This window comes from Vigna angularis, chromosome 1 (assembly GCF_016808095.1).
Source record: "Vigna angularis cultivar LongXiaoDou No.4 chromosome 1, ASM1680809v1, whole genome shotgun sequence".
NCBI classification, from domain to species: Eukaryota; Viridiplantae; Streptophyta; class Magnoliopsida; order Fabales; family Fabaceae; genus Vigna; species Vigna angularis.
This window is the reverse complement of record NC_068970.1, coordinates 63,627,145-63,644,262: the sequence shown is the minus strand read 5'-3', so window position 1 is coordinate 63,644,262 and position 17,118 is coordinate 63,627,145. Positions and strand designations below refer to the sequence as shown.

Below are 17,118 nucleotides of genomic sequence, written 5' to 3'. Positions count from 1 at the left end.
AGCACAAAAGGTCATGGAGGAAAAAGGAATTTTATATCAAGCACCTATCATTAAGATGTTTGCTTATAAGCAGCATAATTTTTCATAACTTAATGGCATCATTATCATTATCCATTAATGCAGATTGATATTGACAGCCTAACTAAAAACATTCAAATCAATGATCTCATGACCGCAACAGATTAAGACACTGATTAGAGAAAGCGAATTTAGAAAATCAACTCAATTCGAAATGCTAACATATAATACCAACCAGTAGCAAGCAAAAGAAACAAAATTTATAAATAAATAAATAAAAGTAGTGTGATATAATAGAGACAATAACGATACACTAGTAACCATCAGCGCAGCACAAAGTGCAACTGCAATGCAACTGCCTTTGCAGCCATAACTTATGCTCTCCCATTCATCCCTATACATACATTTGCTCTGCGACCTACTCTTTTTCTGCCATTCTTATTTCTCGACTGCAATATTCATAATAATTCAAGTCAATAAGGAAAGAGAATTAATTTCTCCTCTTATAAACCCCGTTTTGCTGCAACCTCTTCTCTGTTTCTATTGTCGATGATATAAAGAACAAAAAGCTGTTTCGCTAGATCTTGTGGTTGTCTCGTGCGAAGTTTCCTTCATAAGCGACGAGAGTCGCATGACATTCGAGGGTATCAACACAGAAGAAACGGCCGCAATAATAAAAAAAAGCGTGACTCTTGTTGCCCGACGAGGGAAAAAGTCCTCAAAAGAATCAATAAAAGGGTGGAGGCGGAGGCGATGCGTATGGGAGTCCCACTATGGGTGGCAATGGCCCTTCATATACAGGGGCAGGTGGTGGGTTTTGGTATACAACAGGTGGCGGTGGAGAAACTGCCGGTGGAGGAGGCGGCGGGGGAGGCGAACTGTATTGAACCGGTGGAGTTGGAGAGGGAGAAGGGGATGGTGGCGGGTGATAAGGTGGGTGAGATGGAGATGGTGGTGGGAGGTAAGGTGTGGGAGAAGGTGTTGATTGCGGAGGGGGTGGAAGAAGTTCTGTACAAGGTGGTGGTGGAGGTGGGACACGAACAGGATAAGGAGGTGGTGGGGGTGATAAATAAGGGTAAGGATGAGGCGATGGTGAGTGATGAGGTGTAGGAGGTGGCGATGAGCCATAATTATGTGAAGGTGGTGGTGTCGAGAATGTAGGAGCCGGTGGCGGTGGAGAGTGGACACCATTGGGTGGCGTTGGAGTAGGAAAAGGTGTCACTGGAGAAGGCGGAGTGTATGATGGAGGCGGCAATTGCGAAGGTGGAGGAGGTTGTGAAGAGTAGCCAGGTGGAGCAGGGGAAGAATGTGGTGGTGGCAAATACACCGGTGAAGGAGGAGTGTGAATTGGTGGTAGTGGAGAAGGTGCCACTGGCCGGGGTGGAGGGGAATGTCCCACCACCGGTGGTTCCGAAGGAGGTGTAGGTAGTGGTGAAGGTGTCGTAGGTGAAGGTAATGGGGAAGGTGCGGCAGGTGAAGGAGGCGAAGGTGTTGTAGGTGAAGGTAACGGCGAAGGATTTACGGGTGAAGGTGTCCCAGGTGATGGAGGCGAAGGAGTTACGGGTGAGGGTGACCCAGGAGATGGTGGCGAAGGAGTTACAGGTAAAGGTGTCCCAGGTGATGGAGGCGAAGGAGTTCCTGGTGAAGGTGTCCCAGGTGATGGAGGCGAAGGAGTTCCTGGTGAAGGTGTCCCAGGTGATGGAGGCGAAGGAGTTACAGGTGGTGTCCCAGAAGATGGTGGTGAAGGTGTCCCTGGTGATGGAGGCGAAGGAGTTACTGGTGAAGGTGTCCCAGGTGATGGAGGCGAAGGTGTCCCAGGAGATGGTGGTGAAGGAGTTGCAGGTGTTGTGGGGGAAAGTGGTGAAGGAACAAATGGCTTGCAGTTAAAGGAGTTACAGTCCACAGGCTTAGACAAGAAAGCCTGACATTGCGCCGGAGGCCTCTGAACGGGCCTCGCCGGCAAGCAGTTGATCCTATCGTCAAACGCCGGCAAGGCGAGACAGGCAGGAGGCTCGCCGGTGAAGAAGTTAAAGGAGTAAGTGAAGTTGAGAAGGTGAGGCAACATACATATACTGGGAGGAATTTGACCGGAGAGTAAGTTGTGGGCCACGTTGAGCTGCTCCAAGCTGACGGCATTTCCAACGGCGCTTGGTAAGGGGCCGAGAAGTTGGTTAAAGCTGACGTCGAACACCGTGAGATTCTTCAACAAGCCTATCTCGGAGGGCAAGCAGGATCGGAATGCGTTGTTCATGAGAATGATCTCGTTGAGGTTGGACATGTTGCCGAGGCTGTGGGGAATGCAGCCGTGGAATCTGTTGTTGGCGAGGACGATGACGGAGACGGGGGAGTTGCCGAAGTTGTCTGGAAGGTCAAAGACGAAACGGTTGTCGTTGATGAAAATGGCGTCGAGATCTTTGTCGAACAATTCCCGGGGCACAGCTCCTTCGAATTCGTTGAACCTAAGATCCAAGAACTTGAGCGAAGGAAGGCGCAGAACCACCTCGGGGAACCTCCCCGCAAAGCGGTTGTTACTGAGATCCAGCTCGTAGAGGAGTACCAACTTCCGGAACGTGTGGGGCACAGTGCCGCAGAATCTGTTGGAGTTGATGTGGAAGAGTGCAAGATCTACGAGCAAACCGAGCTCCTCCGGTAAATAGCCGGCAATGTCCTGATGGTTGAGATCAATGCCGGCGACTGTACGGACGGAGGGGTTGTCGAGCGCTTGTGCACAGTATACACCGGTGTAGCTACAAACGTCGGATCCTACCCAGTCGGTTGTCTGGTTGCGGGGATCAGATAAAATGGCCAGCTTCCAAGCTTGCAGAGCTATGTAAGCGTTTCTGAGACGGTCATTTTCGAAAGCAAGGGAAGGGTCTACGGTGACATTCTCCCCTCTGTCTCCAAACTCGTCTCTGTAGTACAGAAGATGGCGCGATTGAGTTGGCGTGAGAGGGGAGGCATTGGCACATGTGGCCAGAAAGAAGCCAACGAGGAGGAGTCTGAGATTAAAGGAGTGTCCTTGTTTCTTCTTCATCTCACATGAGGCAGAAGAGAGGAAGAGGGTGCCAGAAAAGGGTTTGTCCCAGGGATTTTTGAACTCACTGCCTCTTTTTTATGAGCAGATAACGTCTCAAAAATAATTCATCAAGGGACAGCTATGCCACAGCTCAAACCACACCAGATTCTCTCTTCCCTGTTTATTTTTCTTTTAATTATTCAGTTCCATTTTCCCCTCTCGTTTTAAAAATAATAACATTATCATTATTAATACCTGAAAACGCAGATAACCGTATAAGAGTTTATTGGTGGTGTGGTATTAAATCTATGGACACGTACTCTGCCAGTCCTCGATATTGAATTGATTCTCTCTGTTCACCCTGCAGTGTTAATATTTAAAATATTAATATATTAATTAATTAGGATATATTTAAACGTATGTTAAGTGTAGTTTTAAGCGTAATTAACTTGAATCCAGTGAATTTATTTATTTAAGTATTTGAATTATGAAATTTATGTATGGTTGGTCGCATAAGAAAGCGAATGGGTCTGTACAGAGTTCCACTTCTACGTCCCCGCCAAACGCTATAAATTCGTTACGTTACTTTCCACCACCTTCTTTCCAAACCTGACTGCACATTACTCCTCACATTTTCTTTTATTTGCACCATGTAATTATATTATTTCTTCAACTCAAATTTAATTACGTTTTCTTATAATGCTTAAAAAATGTAATACTCCGTCACTAATTTCACTCATTTTCAAAAACTATACTATATCTATTTTAATAATATTATAATTTCTTATACCAATTACTAATCTCTTATTGATATCAAATCTAGAAAGTAAACATTTTTATTATTATTATCAAACATTTAAGCCAATCAACGATGGAGAGATGTAATAGGTTAATAATGATTGAGTAAATACTGTATGTTTTAGTTTTAATCTTTAATTGATAAATTTGATAAAATTATAAGAAACTGATATATATTAAAGGATGTATGAATAAATAAAGGTTATTAATAGTTGTTTTGTATGGAATAATAAGCAACAAAGAGAAATAAGAGAAGATTTAATGACAGCTAAGCTAACAGGAGAAGCATGAGTGAATTTGTCCTTGACCAGTTCATTCATGCTCCTTTGCTGTGTCACTTTAGATTGAATCCCACTTTCTTGTTTCTCCTGCATCTCCATAACATAACGTGACGTGATGCGCGTCCACATCACACTACTGTGGACTCTCGCCTTTGGGATTGGGACCCACTCAAGATGGCGGAAGAAACCTGTCCCCTGCGCGACGCAAAACGACATCCGCTCAAACTGTCCTATTGGGACCCACGCGCTTCACCGTTAGCTCCTTCCACCCTTTTCCGATATCACCCTCACAACTTTACTAAAATATTTTACACTATTATATATCAAAATTTAACTAAAATCTAATTTTTCTACCTTATCTTTTTCTAATGGCAAACATAATTTATTGGATGGGATGGGTAATAAACTTAATTTTTAAAACTTTATTTGAATGAATTTGACTTTTGAATAGTTTTCTAAAATTTCTGTTAATGAAAAATATCTATCAAGTTTTGATTTCAAATACATATATAGTAAATAAAGTTTAAAATATGTAAGATAACACTACAAAAATATTGTTTTGATCTTAAATTTTCGATTAATATAGTTAGAGTTAATTCTTTTTTATTTGAGGTATATTGAAATATGTGTTTTATCATAATTTTATTTTTAAAAGACACATAAAATGGTGAAAAGATAAATGAGTATTTATTTATTTTTAATCTCAGCTTAATTAAAACATGACAAAAAGGCGCATAGAAAGATGGTAAGAACAAATATATAATTAACATGACAAGAAATTTCAATTGAAAATTAAGATATATAGAATTCATAATATAAAAACAAAGTTGTTAAGTTTTACATTTCCACTCTCGTTATAGAATTCCAAAAACATATATATATTTCAATACTAAAAATAACTTGTAGGAAGTAATTATCATGTGTGTTCATTATCATTATTTGTATTTGTGTTGAGATTGTGTTAAATGAAATGTCTAAAATGTTTAAATTGTGTTATTTTATGAGGATTTACTGTCTAAATATAATAAAAAACGTGGATTTGTTATGTTTATTTGTGTTTGTTTAAAGTGATTTATAGATGAATGCAAGATTAGTCCATGACGTCATCCCTCTTCATGTGGTGAGATTTGTATGTGAAATATGTGGTTTTATAAAAATAACCTCACTGAAAATAGTGTTATATTTTGGCTTAAACCTATTTGAGGTAAGTTATACTATAATGCGATGACTGTGTGGGAACTGTTAGAAGTGGACTTTAAGCCTAACTCAACCTCACAAAACCGGCTTGTAAGGTGAGGTTTGCACCCACATTCACGCTGACGTATAGACATCGCGTGCGTGATCCCGATAGCGGGTGGAATAGAATAATAGAATGCCCACTTAGAACTCGCTAGGATAGGTTTTAACCATGGCTCTGATACCATGTTAGAAGTGGACTTTAAACCTAACTCAACCCCACAAAACCGGTTTGTAAAGTGATGTTTGCATTCACTTATAAACTATGAATTGGCCTTATCTTTAGTCGATGTGAGACTTCCAACAGGAACTATGCATGCTTCATGATAAATAACCAACAAATTTGTATGGATGCAGCTTCACGGTGAAGAACCCTGAACTATGCATGCTTCGTGCATTTCTAGGAATTGTGCATACCACCATGGAGTTTGCAGCATTAGGAAATCGATTGTATGTTTTTTGGAACCGATTTTTTGAGTGGTTGAAGGAAAATGCTTGTGCATAAAACTAATTCCAACCATTTTGAAAATTGTTACTATATTTCATGCATATTTAAATAAATATATAAGATTTTTAAAAAAGTGTGATACATAAATGTCAACACCTCCTATCTTGTAACGAAGCTAATTTTGTCTAACTATATACATACCAAAACCAAAATCATTATACACGTTTATTTTTTAAAATGTATAGGGATTTGTGATTTATTAACCATATACAACTATTTAAGATGGTATGATTAAAGTTTATCTTCCTATTATCACCTACACACGAGTTCAAAAAAATAGACATTCTATTCCGCGTAAGTTTAAAAAATTAAGACTATGTTCACTTTTGACTAATTTAACTGTTAAGAAGAAAATGGAAGCATAAATTTGCAAGATTTATTGTGTTTGTTTTAGAAGATTTGCAATGATTTGAGAGAATGGATTTGCAGAGGTTACAAGAGAAAGTGAATCCTCCTGGAACAGTTAGGCTTTGTTTTTTTTGGTGTATTTGGGGGAGATGATTTGGAGAAGATGATTTGAATGGATTTGAGGATGATTTTTTAGTTGTTTTTTTAAGTGGATTTGTGGATAATTGAGAGTGAATTTGGAAGTAAAGTTTGTGAAAATTAGTGTAGGATTTGATTGATGTGATAGATTTAAAAAATTAGTTTAATTGATAGAAATTGAAGATTACCAAAACACCCCTAGTTATTAAAGTAATTTAAAATGATAATTGTTAATGTTATATTTAACTGTAGAAAAGTTTATAAAGAGTAAAATATTAAAATTAATTATTATTATTTATTATTATTATTATTGTTTTTATCATTTTTATTATTATTATCATTATGTATTATTATTATTATTATTATTATTATTTGTTGTTATTATTATTACTATTATTATTAGTTATTATTATTATTATTATTATTTATTATTATTATTATTTATTATTATTATTACTATTATTAGTATTATTATTTAGAGAAGATATTTTATTCTTTATTTATTATTATTATTATTATTTTAAACAAAAAAAAACATCACCAGTAAATTATTTAAAAGGTACAGGGTAATATAGTAAAATGACTTAAATCCCTCCAAATCTTTGCTAATATGCAGAGATGAAAGTGGATGGCAATCCTCTGTGTTTTTCATTGCAAATCAGTTCAAGTGAACATGAATTATTCTTAATTCCATCGTTCTCAATCTGCACAGTGTAATCTGTTAAAGTGAACAGACCCTTAAAGAGATTTGAGGAGATTCACTTAATTTTACTAAAGTACCCTTTATGTATTTTTAAAATAAGGATATGCATAAAATTGAAGAATGGTAGTGCAACTCTGCCTGTAGTATGTGAGTCTGTTATGGGTGGCATTTTCATTAATAGTTTTTTACTCTTAAGAGAAAAGTCCACTCTGGGTTTAGTTTTTTAATTGTTAAAACCTTAAATTTAATAATAATAATTTACAATTAATTTAATATAATTAACACTAATTATATTTTATTTTAAATTACTTTTATAACTAAGGATAAAAATATAATATTTTATTTTTCTATTATTTTTTAAAATGTATCCCTAAAAATGTATTGTATATTAGTTTTTTTTTTAATTTTACTATTTCAAATAATTTTTACCAAAAAAATATATTAATCATAAATATCATTTATTAATAATTATCATTTCATATTACTTTAATAACTATGGACATTTTGATAATTTTTAATTTCTACCAATTAAACATTTTTTTATTTATCACATCAATCAAATCATACACTAATTTTTACAAACTTTACTTTAAAATTCACTCTCAATTACTTCCAACTTCACTGAAATAAATAACAAAATTTACCTTCAAATCCATCAACTCACTATTTCATAAATCATATCTTCCAAATGAACAAAACCTAAGTCAATAAATTAATAATGATCACAATCTTAAATATCATAGTTAAATAATAAATTTAAAATTTACAATTTATTGAAAGGTAAACTAATTACTGAATTTTTTATTTGTATGGTATACATTGTTTGTTGATATTTATGTATTGTTTGCATTAAAGCATTTTCAACTGGAATGTATTTTTAAAAATGATATATAAGCATTTATTTGAAAAAGAAAATTGGTAGGGTTGGGAGTTTTGAACTCCTAGGGCGAGATAGAGTGACGTTTAAATGTGGGAACAAGAAGAGAAAAATCCACCCACCACATCTCATCATTATGCTATTTCTTTCATAGGTTTAGCCTACTTATATGTCATGTTTGGTTACCATATCTTTAAGGAAAAAAATGCACTTATTATGTCAATCCATTCTCCTACTTTTTTTAGTTTATAACTACACATCTACTTTCCTTTTATTTTTAGTAATAACAATAATAATGTGATTCTTATTTTTGAAATATCAACTTTACAATAATGTGTTAATACTTTAAATTAAAAATATATATAATTAAAATTGTTGAGTGTATGACTCTTAAAACAAGTGACTCAAACTGATTGTCTAAATTTACTACATAAAATATAGAGTTATTAACTAGTTTATGGAGCTTACGGTTTTGGATCATTTAGCTTATATATTTATCAACTTTTTATATAATATATTTGACATCTTATAATTTTTTAACTGAGGATTAAATATATTTTTTTTCATTAAATTTTGATCAAAAATTGAAATTTATTTGTTTCAAACTTTAAATATGAATAAATATAATATTTTTAACTTAAATGTTTTAAATTTTTTTAATGTAAGAAACATATTTATATCATTGTTTGAATTATTTATATTATTTAACATATTATAATTTAAATATTAGTCTAATTTAATAAAAATAAGGTTATTAACTTAAAAAAACTATATTTATTTATTTTTTTAAAATTTGAGAATCAAAAGTATCAAAATTTAATACAAAAAATAAATTAAAATTACTACATACATATTTAATCATTTTATTATTTTTCATATTTTTTGCATAGCATATATATCACAACAAACAAAAATATTAATATCTCAAATGACTTTTTTATACTTGGTGTCAAAATAGTTATCTCCTTTTAATAAAATTTTATATATTTCCTAATTTTTAAATGGACAGCATATTTATATCTCTTAATTATTTTAAAAGATAAGCAGTGTGAATTAATGGGGTAAAGACACGCGTTTTAATACACACCGTCAATGACTTCAAATTATTCAAATCAAAATGCAAATAAAGTTGGAGTGTGTTTGTATCATCTCATGCAATGCATCTCCATTTCAGGAACGGGGAATATCCAATGCAATTAGAGTAATGATACCATCACACATTTTTATACAAGTTACAAGGGTAAAATTATCAAAAAATATAAATTTTTGTATTATTTTAAGAAAGAAAAAAAAATAAAAAATGAATAAAAATAATATCAAATGAATGTAAAATATTTAAGTGTGTCAAAAAATCTTTATTCATACAACTAAGACTACCACTAAATTTAACACAGTTCATAATAAGAAAAATGTTCAACTCAACATAAGAACCACTACTTTTACTTAATAAAACCTTAAACCCATAAAAAAAAATAATAGTTTGACATCGAAGAATAAAAACTGATTTACGTCTTAATTTAATAATATATATTATTTCAAATTAAAAATTAAAAAAATACAATTAAAATGTTCAATTTTCTCTTACAAGTTGTATGAAGAAAAACAAAATAAAGAGAACATGAAAAAGTAGACGCGTAAACCCCCATAACGAAGGAAACCCATCGAAAAAGAATTGTAAGATACACGTAGAAAACATAAATAATGATGGTTAATTAATTTTTAAAGACTTAATCAGTGATTTATTCTTTAAATTTATTGGTTTGGTTCATTTGATTCTTTTATTATTTTTGGATTCAATTTAATTCCTAGTTTATAAAAAGGTTTAATTTAATCTTTTGTATTGAGTTAACATTAACGCTTTTGGTGGAAGATAAAGATGTCACATAATAGTTTTTTAAACTCCTGATACTTGAATAAAATTTTGATATCTTTTAAAAAACTTACATTATCTATAATTTGGTCTAGTAGATATATATTATTGCTGTGAATATTATTTTAAATATCTGTAATGTTATATATGTTTTTAGTTATCTTGTTTTACTTTATTAATTTTGTAATATTTTATTTAATAATTTTATGTCATTAAATGAAATATTATATTGATAGGATTTTTTTAATAATGAGTGCAAGACTTAGATTTTTAAAATAATTTTATTTAACCAGGAATTTTGTTTAACAATGTTTGTTTGGATTTACGAATTGCATCCATCAAGAGTTTTAGACTTGTCAATATAATAAATGGATTTGCATTATATATATGAAAAAGTAGAACATTAATGTTTATTTTATACTTTAGTATTAATAGTTTTAATATTAAATGTTGTTAATTAAGCTGTTTTAAGTTTAAACATTCATTCTTAATGTATAATAATAATAATAATTTAAAAATGGTTTAATTTTAAAAAGACAGTGAGACAGTAGGTCAAATGGGTCAGTATAAAGTATACGTTGAACTCTTTTTCCAAGAGATGTTGAATTTATCATTTAATACCAAACTCTAACATTAACTTCAAGTTAGACTATGTTAATAAACAACGTAAGATTAAGTTAATGAGATAGAATGGGTGCTGAACATTCCTAGACTCCTAGACTCCTAGACTAAGAATGTTTAAAAACTCCAATTAAGAAAAAAAGGCACAATAATAAATTATAAAATAGAAAAGTATAAATGAATTGTCAACAAGGAAGGGAATAATATAATAAGTCTTTCTTACTAAGGTTATTTGACTATTTTAAAAAGTTTTAAAATAAATTTGTATAGTGTTAAATTCTTAACCGAGATTAAGAATTTTTTTTTTAAGTTGAACGTTTAGGATGGAGTCTTACTTTAAGAATCCAATGACAAATAGTTTATAAAGTAACTCAAATAATTTAGGCATAAGGATTTAAAGAAAGAGAAAACATGAGATATTTTTATCTTTAAATTATGAGAGTTATATACAAAAAGACAAAATATTAAGGCATTTAAATTATGTTAGTGTATTAATTATTTTATTTTAAAATTATGAAATTAGAGAGTATTTGTGGTAATCGTGTTGATCATAATAAACAGAGTCCATTTGCGGTATCTAATAAAAGTAGGTAGTTTCTTCCTGCTCCTTATAACTTTCTTCCTGGATTTATATAAGTTTATTATTTTTTTAATTATATAATTTCAAACTTAAAAAATATTTTTTAAAATGCGTAATTCAGAAATCATTTTTCATTTAAATAAAATTAGATTATACAACTTTAAAGTAAAACATAACTTTTAATTTAATCCAAAAAGGATGAAATGAGAAATACAGGAAGAAATTGACATAAGAACATTTATGTTTTCGGCCCATAAAGATCGGGTAGCCTGGTAAGCCCATCGATATCACGGATCCGTTTTTTTCTTTTTGTAATTAGATTTTGTATACTTATGATTAATCAATGTTATTTTTATGATTAATGTAAAAATATCTTATCGTTTTTAATTGAAAAGTAAATTGAAACTATATTTTATTTTTAAAAGATTCTTAGTGTGTTTCCGTAACAACACATGTATAAAACTGAGTGAAAATAATAGATGACTGCGAATAATGACTTATTTTATAAAAAATAAAATTACAATTATACTATATAACTATCCGGATCAATCATGGATAAAACTGTACCATCAATGAAATAATAGCAAATAAGACCAGTTATTAAGAATAATTAGGTTAAACTTAAACCAGGTTATTTGATTGAACTAATCTATTTAAAAGTCTACCACAAAAGTTTATAAATACAAGTTTGATATCCAAATAGTTGATATATTTATTGTAAAACTATTTAGACAAAAAATGACTTGAAAGTCAAAATACTTTTTGTAAATATTATTTAAATGACAGCAGTACTAGAAGATTTAAAGACCATACGGCCTAACTTAGAATTAAAAGACAATTTATGCAAAAAAAACTCAACCTCTCATCAACAAAAACAATAATTAAAATCTGACATCAATAAAAATGTGTTTATTATTTTGAACCACATCTATTATTAAAAGGGATAAACAAAAAGAAGCATTCATATATAGTTCAAAATAGAAGAAACAAAGTGTTTTTTCTAAATGACATTACATAAGGAGTTAAAGCATAACTTATTGCGAAAATAGAAAGAGACAGACATATGGGTGTTGAATTATTCAAAGCCAAGGAGAATTGTGAATAGGTGTAACAACAGATTTAATTTGCAAGTATTTGTGAAGGGCCTCCATGCCCAAATCTCTTCCAAATCCACTCATCTTGTACCCTCCAAAAGGAACTTCACTCCCCGCAACGAAATAGCAGTTTATCCAAATAATGCCTGCACGAATAGATCTTGACATTGTGTTTGATGTATCCAAATTGTTTGTCATAATGCCTGCTGCTAAACCGTACTTCGTATTGTTCGCACTTTTAATTGCTTCCTCTATTGTCCTGTTTGTATGCCATACTTAAATTCAATCCTCATCAACAAATCCACAAACCCACAAACATTACAAAACTAAATTCTGAAACTTACTTAAATTTCATCAATGCCAATACAGGGCCGAATATTTCCTCTTGTGCTATAACCATGTCCTCCTAAACAAGTTTTTGTATCAGAAAAATGGAAACAAGATTGTTAGTTATGAAACTAAGTTGTTAAAGATAGCCACAATATATAGAAAGAAATCACCTTTACATTGGAGAAAACTGTGGGTTCAATGTAGCAACCTTTGTCGCCAACTCTGTTACCTCCGGTCAAAAGTTTTGCACCCTCTTTCTTTCCGTGCTCAATATAGGAAAGTATTTTCTTGAATTGGTCCTTGCTAGCCTATGTAGAAAACGAGTTAAGATAAATTTCACTGCAAGTAGGAATGAAAGTGAGAAAAAAGAGAAAGTAAATGAATGTTTACTTGAGGCCCTTGCTGCGATTTGGGATCAAAAGGATCCCCAACGACCCAAGCTTTTGCCTTCTCCACCAATTTCTTTTCAAATCCATCATAGATCCCTTCCTGGACATACACGCGAGAACTACCAACACAAACTTCTCCCTGAAAATCATAAGCGACAATTGGCTCCAAATATAAATGTGGCTCATTTTGTTATACAAGAAAGATCAAAATTTTGTAACAAAAAAAGAAAAAGAAAGACCTTGTTATACATGATGCCCATGATTGCAAGCTCCACTGCCTGGTCTATATCAGCATCATCGAAAATAATGAGAGGAGACTTGCCTCCTAATTCAAGTGAAACTGGTTTTAAATTGCTCCTAGCAGCAGCTTGCATCACTTCACGCCCTACTTCAACTGAACCAGTAAAACTGACCTAAAGGTGTACAATACAGAAAAGGAAATTGAAATTATTTAGCTGTAAAATTAGTTAAGAAATTGATAGCTGTAAATATTTGAAATTATCACCGCATCAATTTCCATGTGCGAGCTTATTGCTGCACCAGCAGTTGGGCCAAATCCGGGTACTACATTCAGCACTCCATCTGGGATTCCAGCCTTTAAAAGGGACAAACCTAGTTAGTGCAGACCTAAATCAAACTCATTTTGCTGACATTTTTTATTGAGAAATGCAAGTGTGTTGATACGTACGAGCTTAGCAAGATGAGCATAGAACAAAGCAGAGAGAGGTGTTTGTTCGGCAGGCTTGAGGACCATGGTGCAGCCTGCTGCTAAGGAAGGGCTAACCTTGATGAAAAATGAGTGACTGGGTGCATTCCAGGGAATTATGTGTCCCACAACACCAATCGGTTCCATCAGTGTATATGCATGGAAATTTCCGTTCACTTTTAGTACTTCGCCGTGAATTTTATCAGCAGCTCCTGCATAGTAACGTAGAAGATTTGCTGCTGCTGGAATTTCTCCAAACTTGTTGGAATAATACAACTTTCCAGCATCCATGGTATCTAATGCTGCTACTTCTTCTATGTTTTCTTCAATTAGGTCGGCCCATTTCATCATTATCTTTGCCCTCTCCTGTTCTACCATACCAGTGTTAATATCAATTAACATTGTTTAAAGAGGATCACGGACGATAGAAGGGAAAAGAATGACGTACAGAGGCAGCCATGCGAGGCCATGGACCTCGGTCGAACGCTTCACGTGCTGCTGCAACAGCAACATCAATGTCTTCTCTGTCTCCCTCACTCACTCTTGCAATTACCTCTTCTGTTCTTGGATCTATAGTCTCAAATGTCCTCCCTTTTTTGTTTAGATTTAAATAATCACGAACCAGTTTGTTAACAATGATAATGATTTACAGTGTTATATACTAAAAATTGACTAATTAAGCTTTGAACATTAATTAAACACGAAAGTAACAATAGTTATAATCTACAGTAAATGACAGTATGAACCTGATATGGAATCAATAAAATTTCCATTGATGAAGAGCTTGGTAAACTTGATGGTGGGCATCTTGAGGAAGGAGTTGTTGTGGGTGTCACTGGAAACAGAGAGAGCACTCATCTTTGCCAGCGTCTGGTCTGAGAGGTTCCTTTACAGTGGAATTTATGATCATGATAATGTACCTATATATAAAGACAAGAACATGAATGGGTGCGTAGCATTATTCTCCACCTAACCTCACTTCATTTTCTGTTCATTAAAAAAATGAAATAATTAACACGGCGTTTCTCTTATCTCTGTTTGATTCTACGTATCCAAGATATCTCTGTTCATGAAGATGTCCTGTTGACTAAGAAATAAGAAGAAAGTGCAAAATATAAAACAATAAATGCACCAATCGGGAAATAAATACATCATAATCTTATATTCAGAAGACATGATAAATTATATTTTAATATTGATTGAAAAATAAAATTAATTAAGTTAACTAACATATTATTATTTCAGCATACAACTTTTTTATAGATTCAAAGTTTATCATATTTTATTATTTTAATTAAAACTTATATATGTTTAACTATTTATTTCTTTACTTTTTAAAAAATATATTAAGAACAAAATTATTGGTGCAAAAGATCATTTATTGAGAAGCATGGTGAGTTTTTTAAGTTGTCTCTGTTGCAGTGTCATCGAACGACTTTTTCATTTAAAATCATGTATTAAGAAGCATGTTTTTTTTTTTAAGTTATCTCTGTTGCAATGCTAATTGGACGACTTTTTAATTTATTTTTTCTAGATTCTGATAGCACTTTTAAGATTTTTTGCGACTTTCACTTCAACAAAAATGCTTTTATATTTGTAGCTCTAGGTGGGGCAATCAGACCATTCGAGAAAAATGATTAACTTGTTCTAGAACTTCAATCGTTGAACTTGAAAACTATTTGCTCACGAGTATCTGATCTTCTCGTTTCAGTAATATAACATTAGCAAGTGCTCACAAAAAGTTAACATTAAATTATGAATATTTTAACAATCATGTAAGTGTGAGATATGTAATCACTTCTAACTGGCATCACTACTCACTTAAATTTAAATGGGAAAACTATATTTTCTTAAAAGAAAAGTAGAAACTGACGAAAACTGGGGAGTGTGAAATGCATTATCAATTAATATATATATATATATATATATATATATATATATATATATATATAAATTAACTATATTCATTTTGTAAACTAAAACTAAATACTTAACATTCATTCTAGAAAGAACCTCTCAAAATAACATAAATGAAATGAGTCGAATTTGTATTGTAGAGCTTTACATGGATCGAACTTATATGGTCGATTTTAAGTTATCAAGCTTATATGAGTTTATAACTTCTTTCTGTTATTCTGTTAGGTTTACGTGTTTTCTTATGTTATGTAGATCCTATGTTGTATACATAATTCATTTTTTTTTCTTTTTACAAAAGTAATTTTTACACAATAATATTCATTCATTCTCTTCTTGTTGAGCTGAGTATTTGTTCAAATATACAAAGTCTTCATATAAAATGATGAATATCTCTCTCAACACGTCGTTAAGTCATAAGAATATAAAACTTTATCATATATTTGTTTTTCAATTTTATTTCAAACTTTATAATTAATTTTAATTTGTAAAAATATTTTATTTTTCATATTTTTAAACATCTAAATATATCAATAGTTTCTCGTTTTCTATTTTTAATTTATATGTAACCAATTTTAGTTTACTGAAAAGTTTTTTTTTTCTAGAGAAGTTTATCAAAGAAAATATAAATGTTAATGATATTTTATATTTTGATTTTTAAAATTGTTTTCTTGGTTTCCATTATTTATTTTGATTATATGTAATGAACAATAAAAGTTGTTTTGTCAATTTCGATGGCGGGAGAATTGTAAGAAAGAGGAATGGAACAGACCCAAAGGTTGACCAATGTGTGGGACCTGAAGGAACAATCAAAGGGACACGTGGCACGAGGCACAGAGAACAGTGATGTGGTGTAGTGAGAGAAAGTATTTTTTTTCTATAAGTATAGGGCTGCATTTAGTAATGACAGGGTGCAGAAAGCAATAGCCGATGAAGAAATACCTCGTTTAAAGCCTTGAGATTCGGAAGCCCAAGACCATATATTTTTGGATTTTGCTGGTGTTTTACGCCCAACTCCAACGTTGCTGATCATGCCTTCAATCTGAGTGTTACTCCCTCCATCACCCCATCTTCTCCTTCCACCTCTTCAATTTTTTCTAAATTCCAATCTTATCTTTTTTACTTTTACTTTTACCTATTTTACTTTTTATTTTTTAAAACCCTAATCCCTTTTCACTTTCACTCTTTCTCTCATAGGCAAGCCCCCACCCCACTTTCACTTTCTCTCTTTCTTTTCAATTTTCACATCCATTAACACCATTCTCCATTTTCGTCTTTTCTTCATTCTTTATTCTCGAAAGCTTAGTTACGTTATATTATATATGGTTTGATAACTTTTGTCATATTTTTTAAAAAGTAATGAAAAAAGTTGATAGTTTGAACAACAAATTTCATGTGGTAGTTCATCAACATATGTGAATGTGAGGATTTCTCAATGTGGTGTAGATTCAATAAACTAGTTCTGATATTCAAAGTCACATCATGTAATATATGGTGGTGATGTAGAGAAGGTGAAGGAAATTCGTGACACTGGATACGAAGAAGATTGTAGGGATTAATTAGATTATGTATTAACAGATGTGAAAATTGAAAAGAAAAGGAGAAAGTGAAAATGGGGGTGGGGGTTTGGCTCTAATAGAAAGAGTGAAAGTGGAAAAGTAAAAAGTAAAAAGGGTAAGATTGAAATTTTA

At 32.0% G+C, this 17,118-nt stretch overlaps 2 protein-coding genes across 2 annotated transcripts; both read right to left on the bottom strand.

Annotated features, from left to right (window-relative positions):
• Positions 1-258: 258 nt before the first annotated feature.
• LOC108347691 (leucine-rich repeat extensin-like protein 4) lies at positions 259-3,253 on the bottom strand. Its single transcript, XM_017587090.2, has one exon. It carries the CDS (start codon positions 3,050-3,052, stop codon positions 746-748), a length of 2,307 nt encoding a protein of 768 aa, XP_017442579.1. The 5' UTR covers positions 3,053-3,253; the 3' UTR covers positions 259-745.
• Positions 3,254-11,938: 8,685 nt separating this feature from the next.
• On the bottom strand, positions 11,939-14,425 carry LOC108346954 (aldehyde dehydrogenase family 2 member C4). The gene is made up of 9 exons (XM_017586029.2): positions 14,260-14,425; positions 13,962-14,104; positions 13,496-13,879; positions 13,313-13,402; positions 13,047-13,220; positions 12,809-12,946; positions 12,589-12,726; positions 12,433-12,494; positions 11,939-12,347 (listed from the first exon to the last, which is right to left on the bottom strand). Exons 1-9 carry the CDS (start codon positions 14,369-14,371, stop codon positions 12,074-12,076), a joined length of 1,515 nt encoding a protein of 504 aa, XP_017441518.1. The 5' UTR covers positions 14,372-14,425; the 3' UTR covers positions 11,939-12,073.
• Positions 14,426-17,118: the final 2,693 nt, after the last annotated feature.

Excerpts from the sequence above, each read along its gene's own strand:
- LOC108347691 (XM_017587090.2), bottom strand. The coding sequence starts at position 3,052 with ATGAAGAAGAAACAAGGACACTCCTTTAATCTCAGACTCCTCCTCGTT.
- LOC108346954 (XM_017586029.2), bottom strand. The coding sequence starts at position 14,371 with ATGAGTGCTCTCTCTGTTTCCAGTGACACCCACAACAACTCCTTCCTC. Across the intron at positions 12,727-12,808 it reads AATCGCAGCAAGGGCCTCAA|GCTAGCAAGGACCAATTCAA; the intron begins GTAAACATTCAT and ends TTTTCTACATAG. Across the intron at positions 12,495-12,588 it reads CAGTTTTCTCCAATGTAAAG|GAGGACATGGTTATAGCACA; the intron begins GTGATTTCTTTC and ends AAACTTGTTTAG.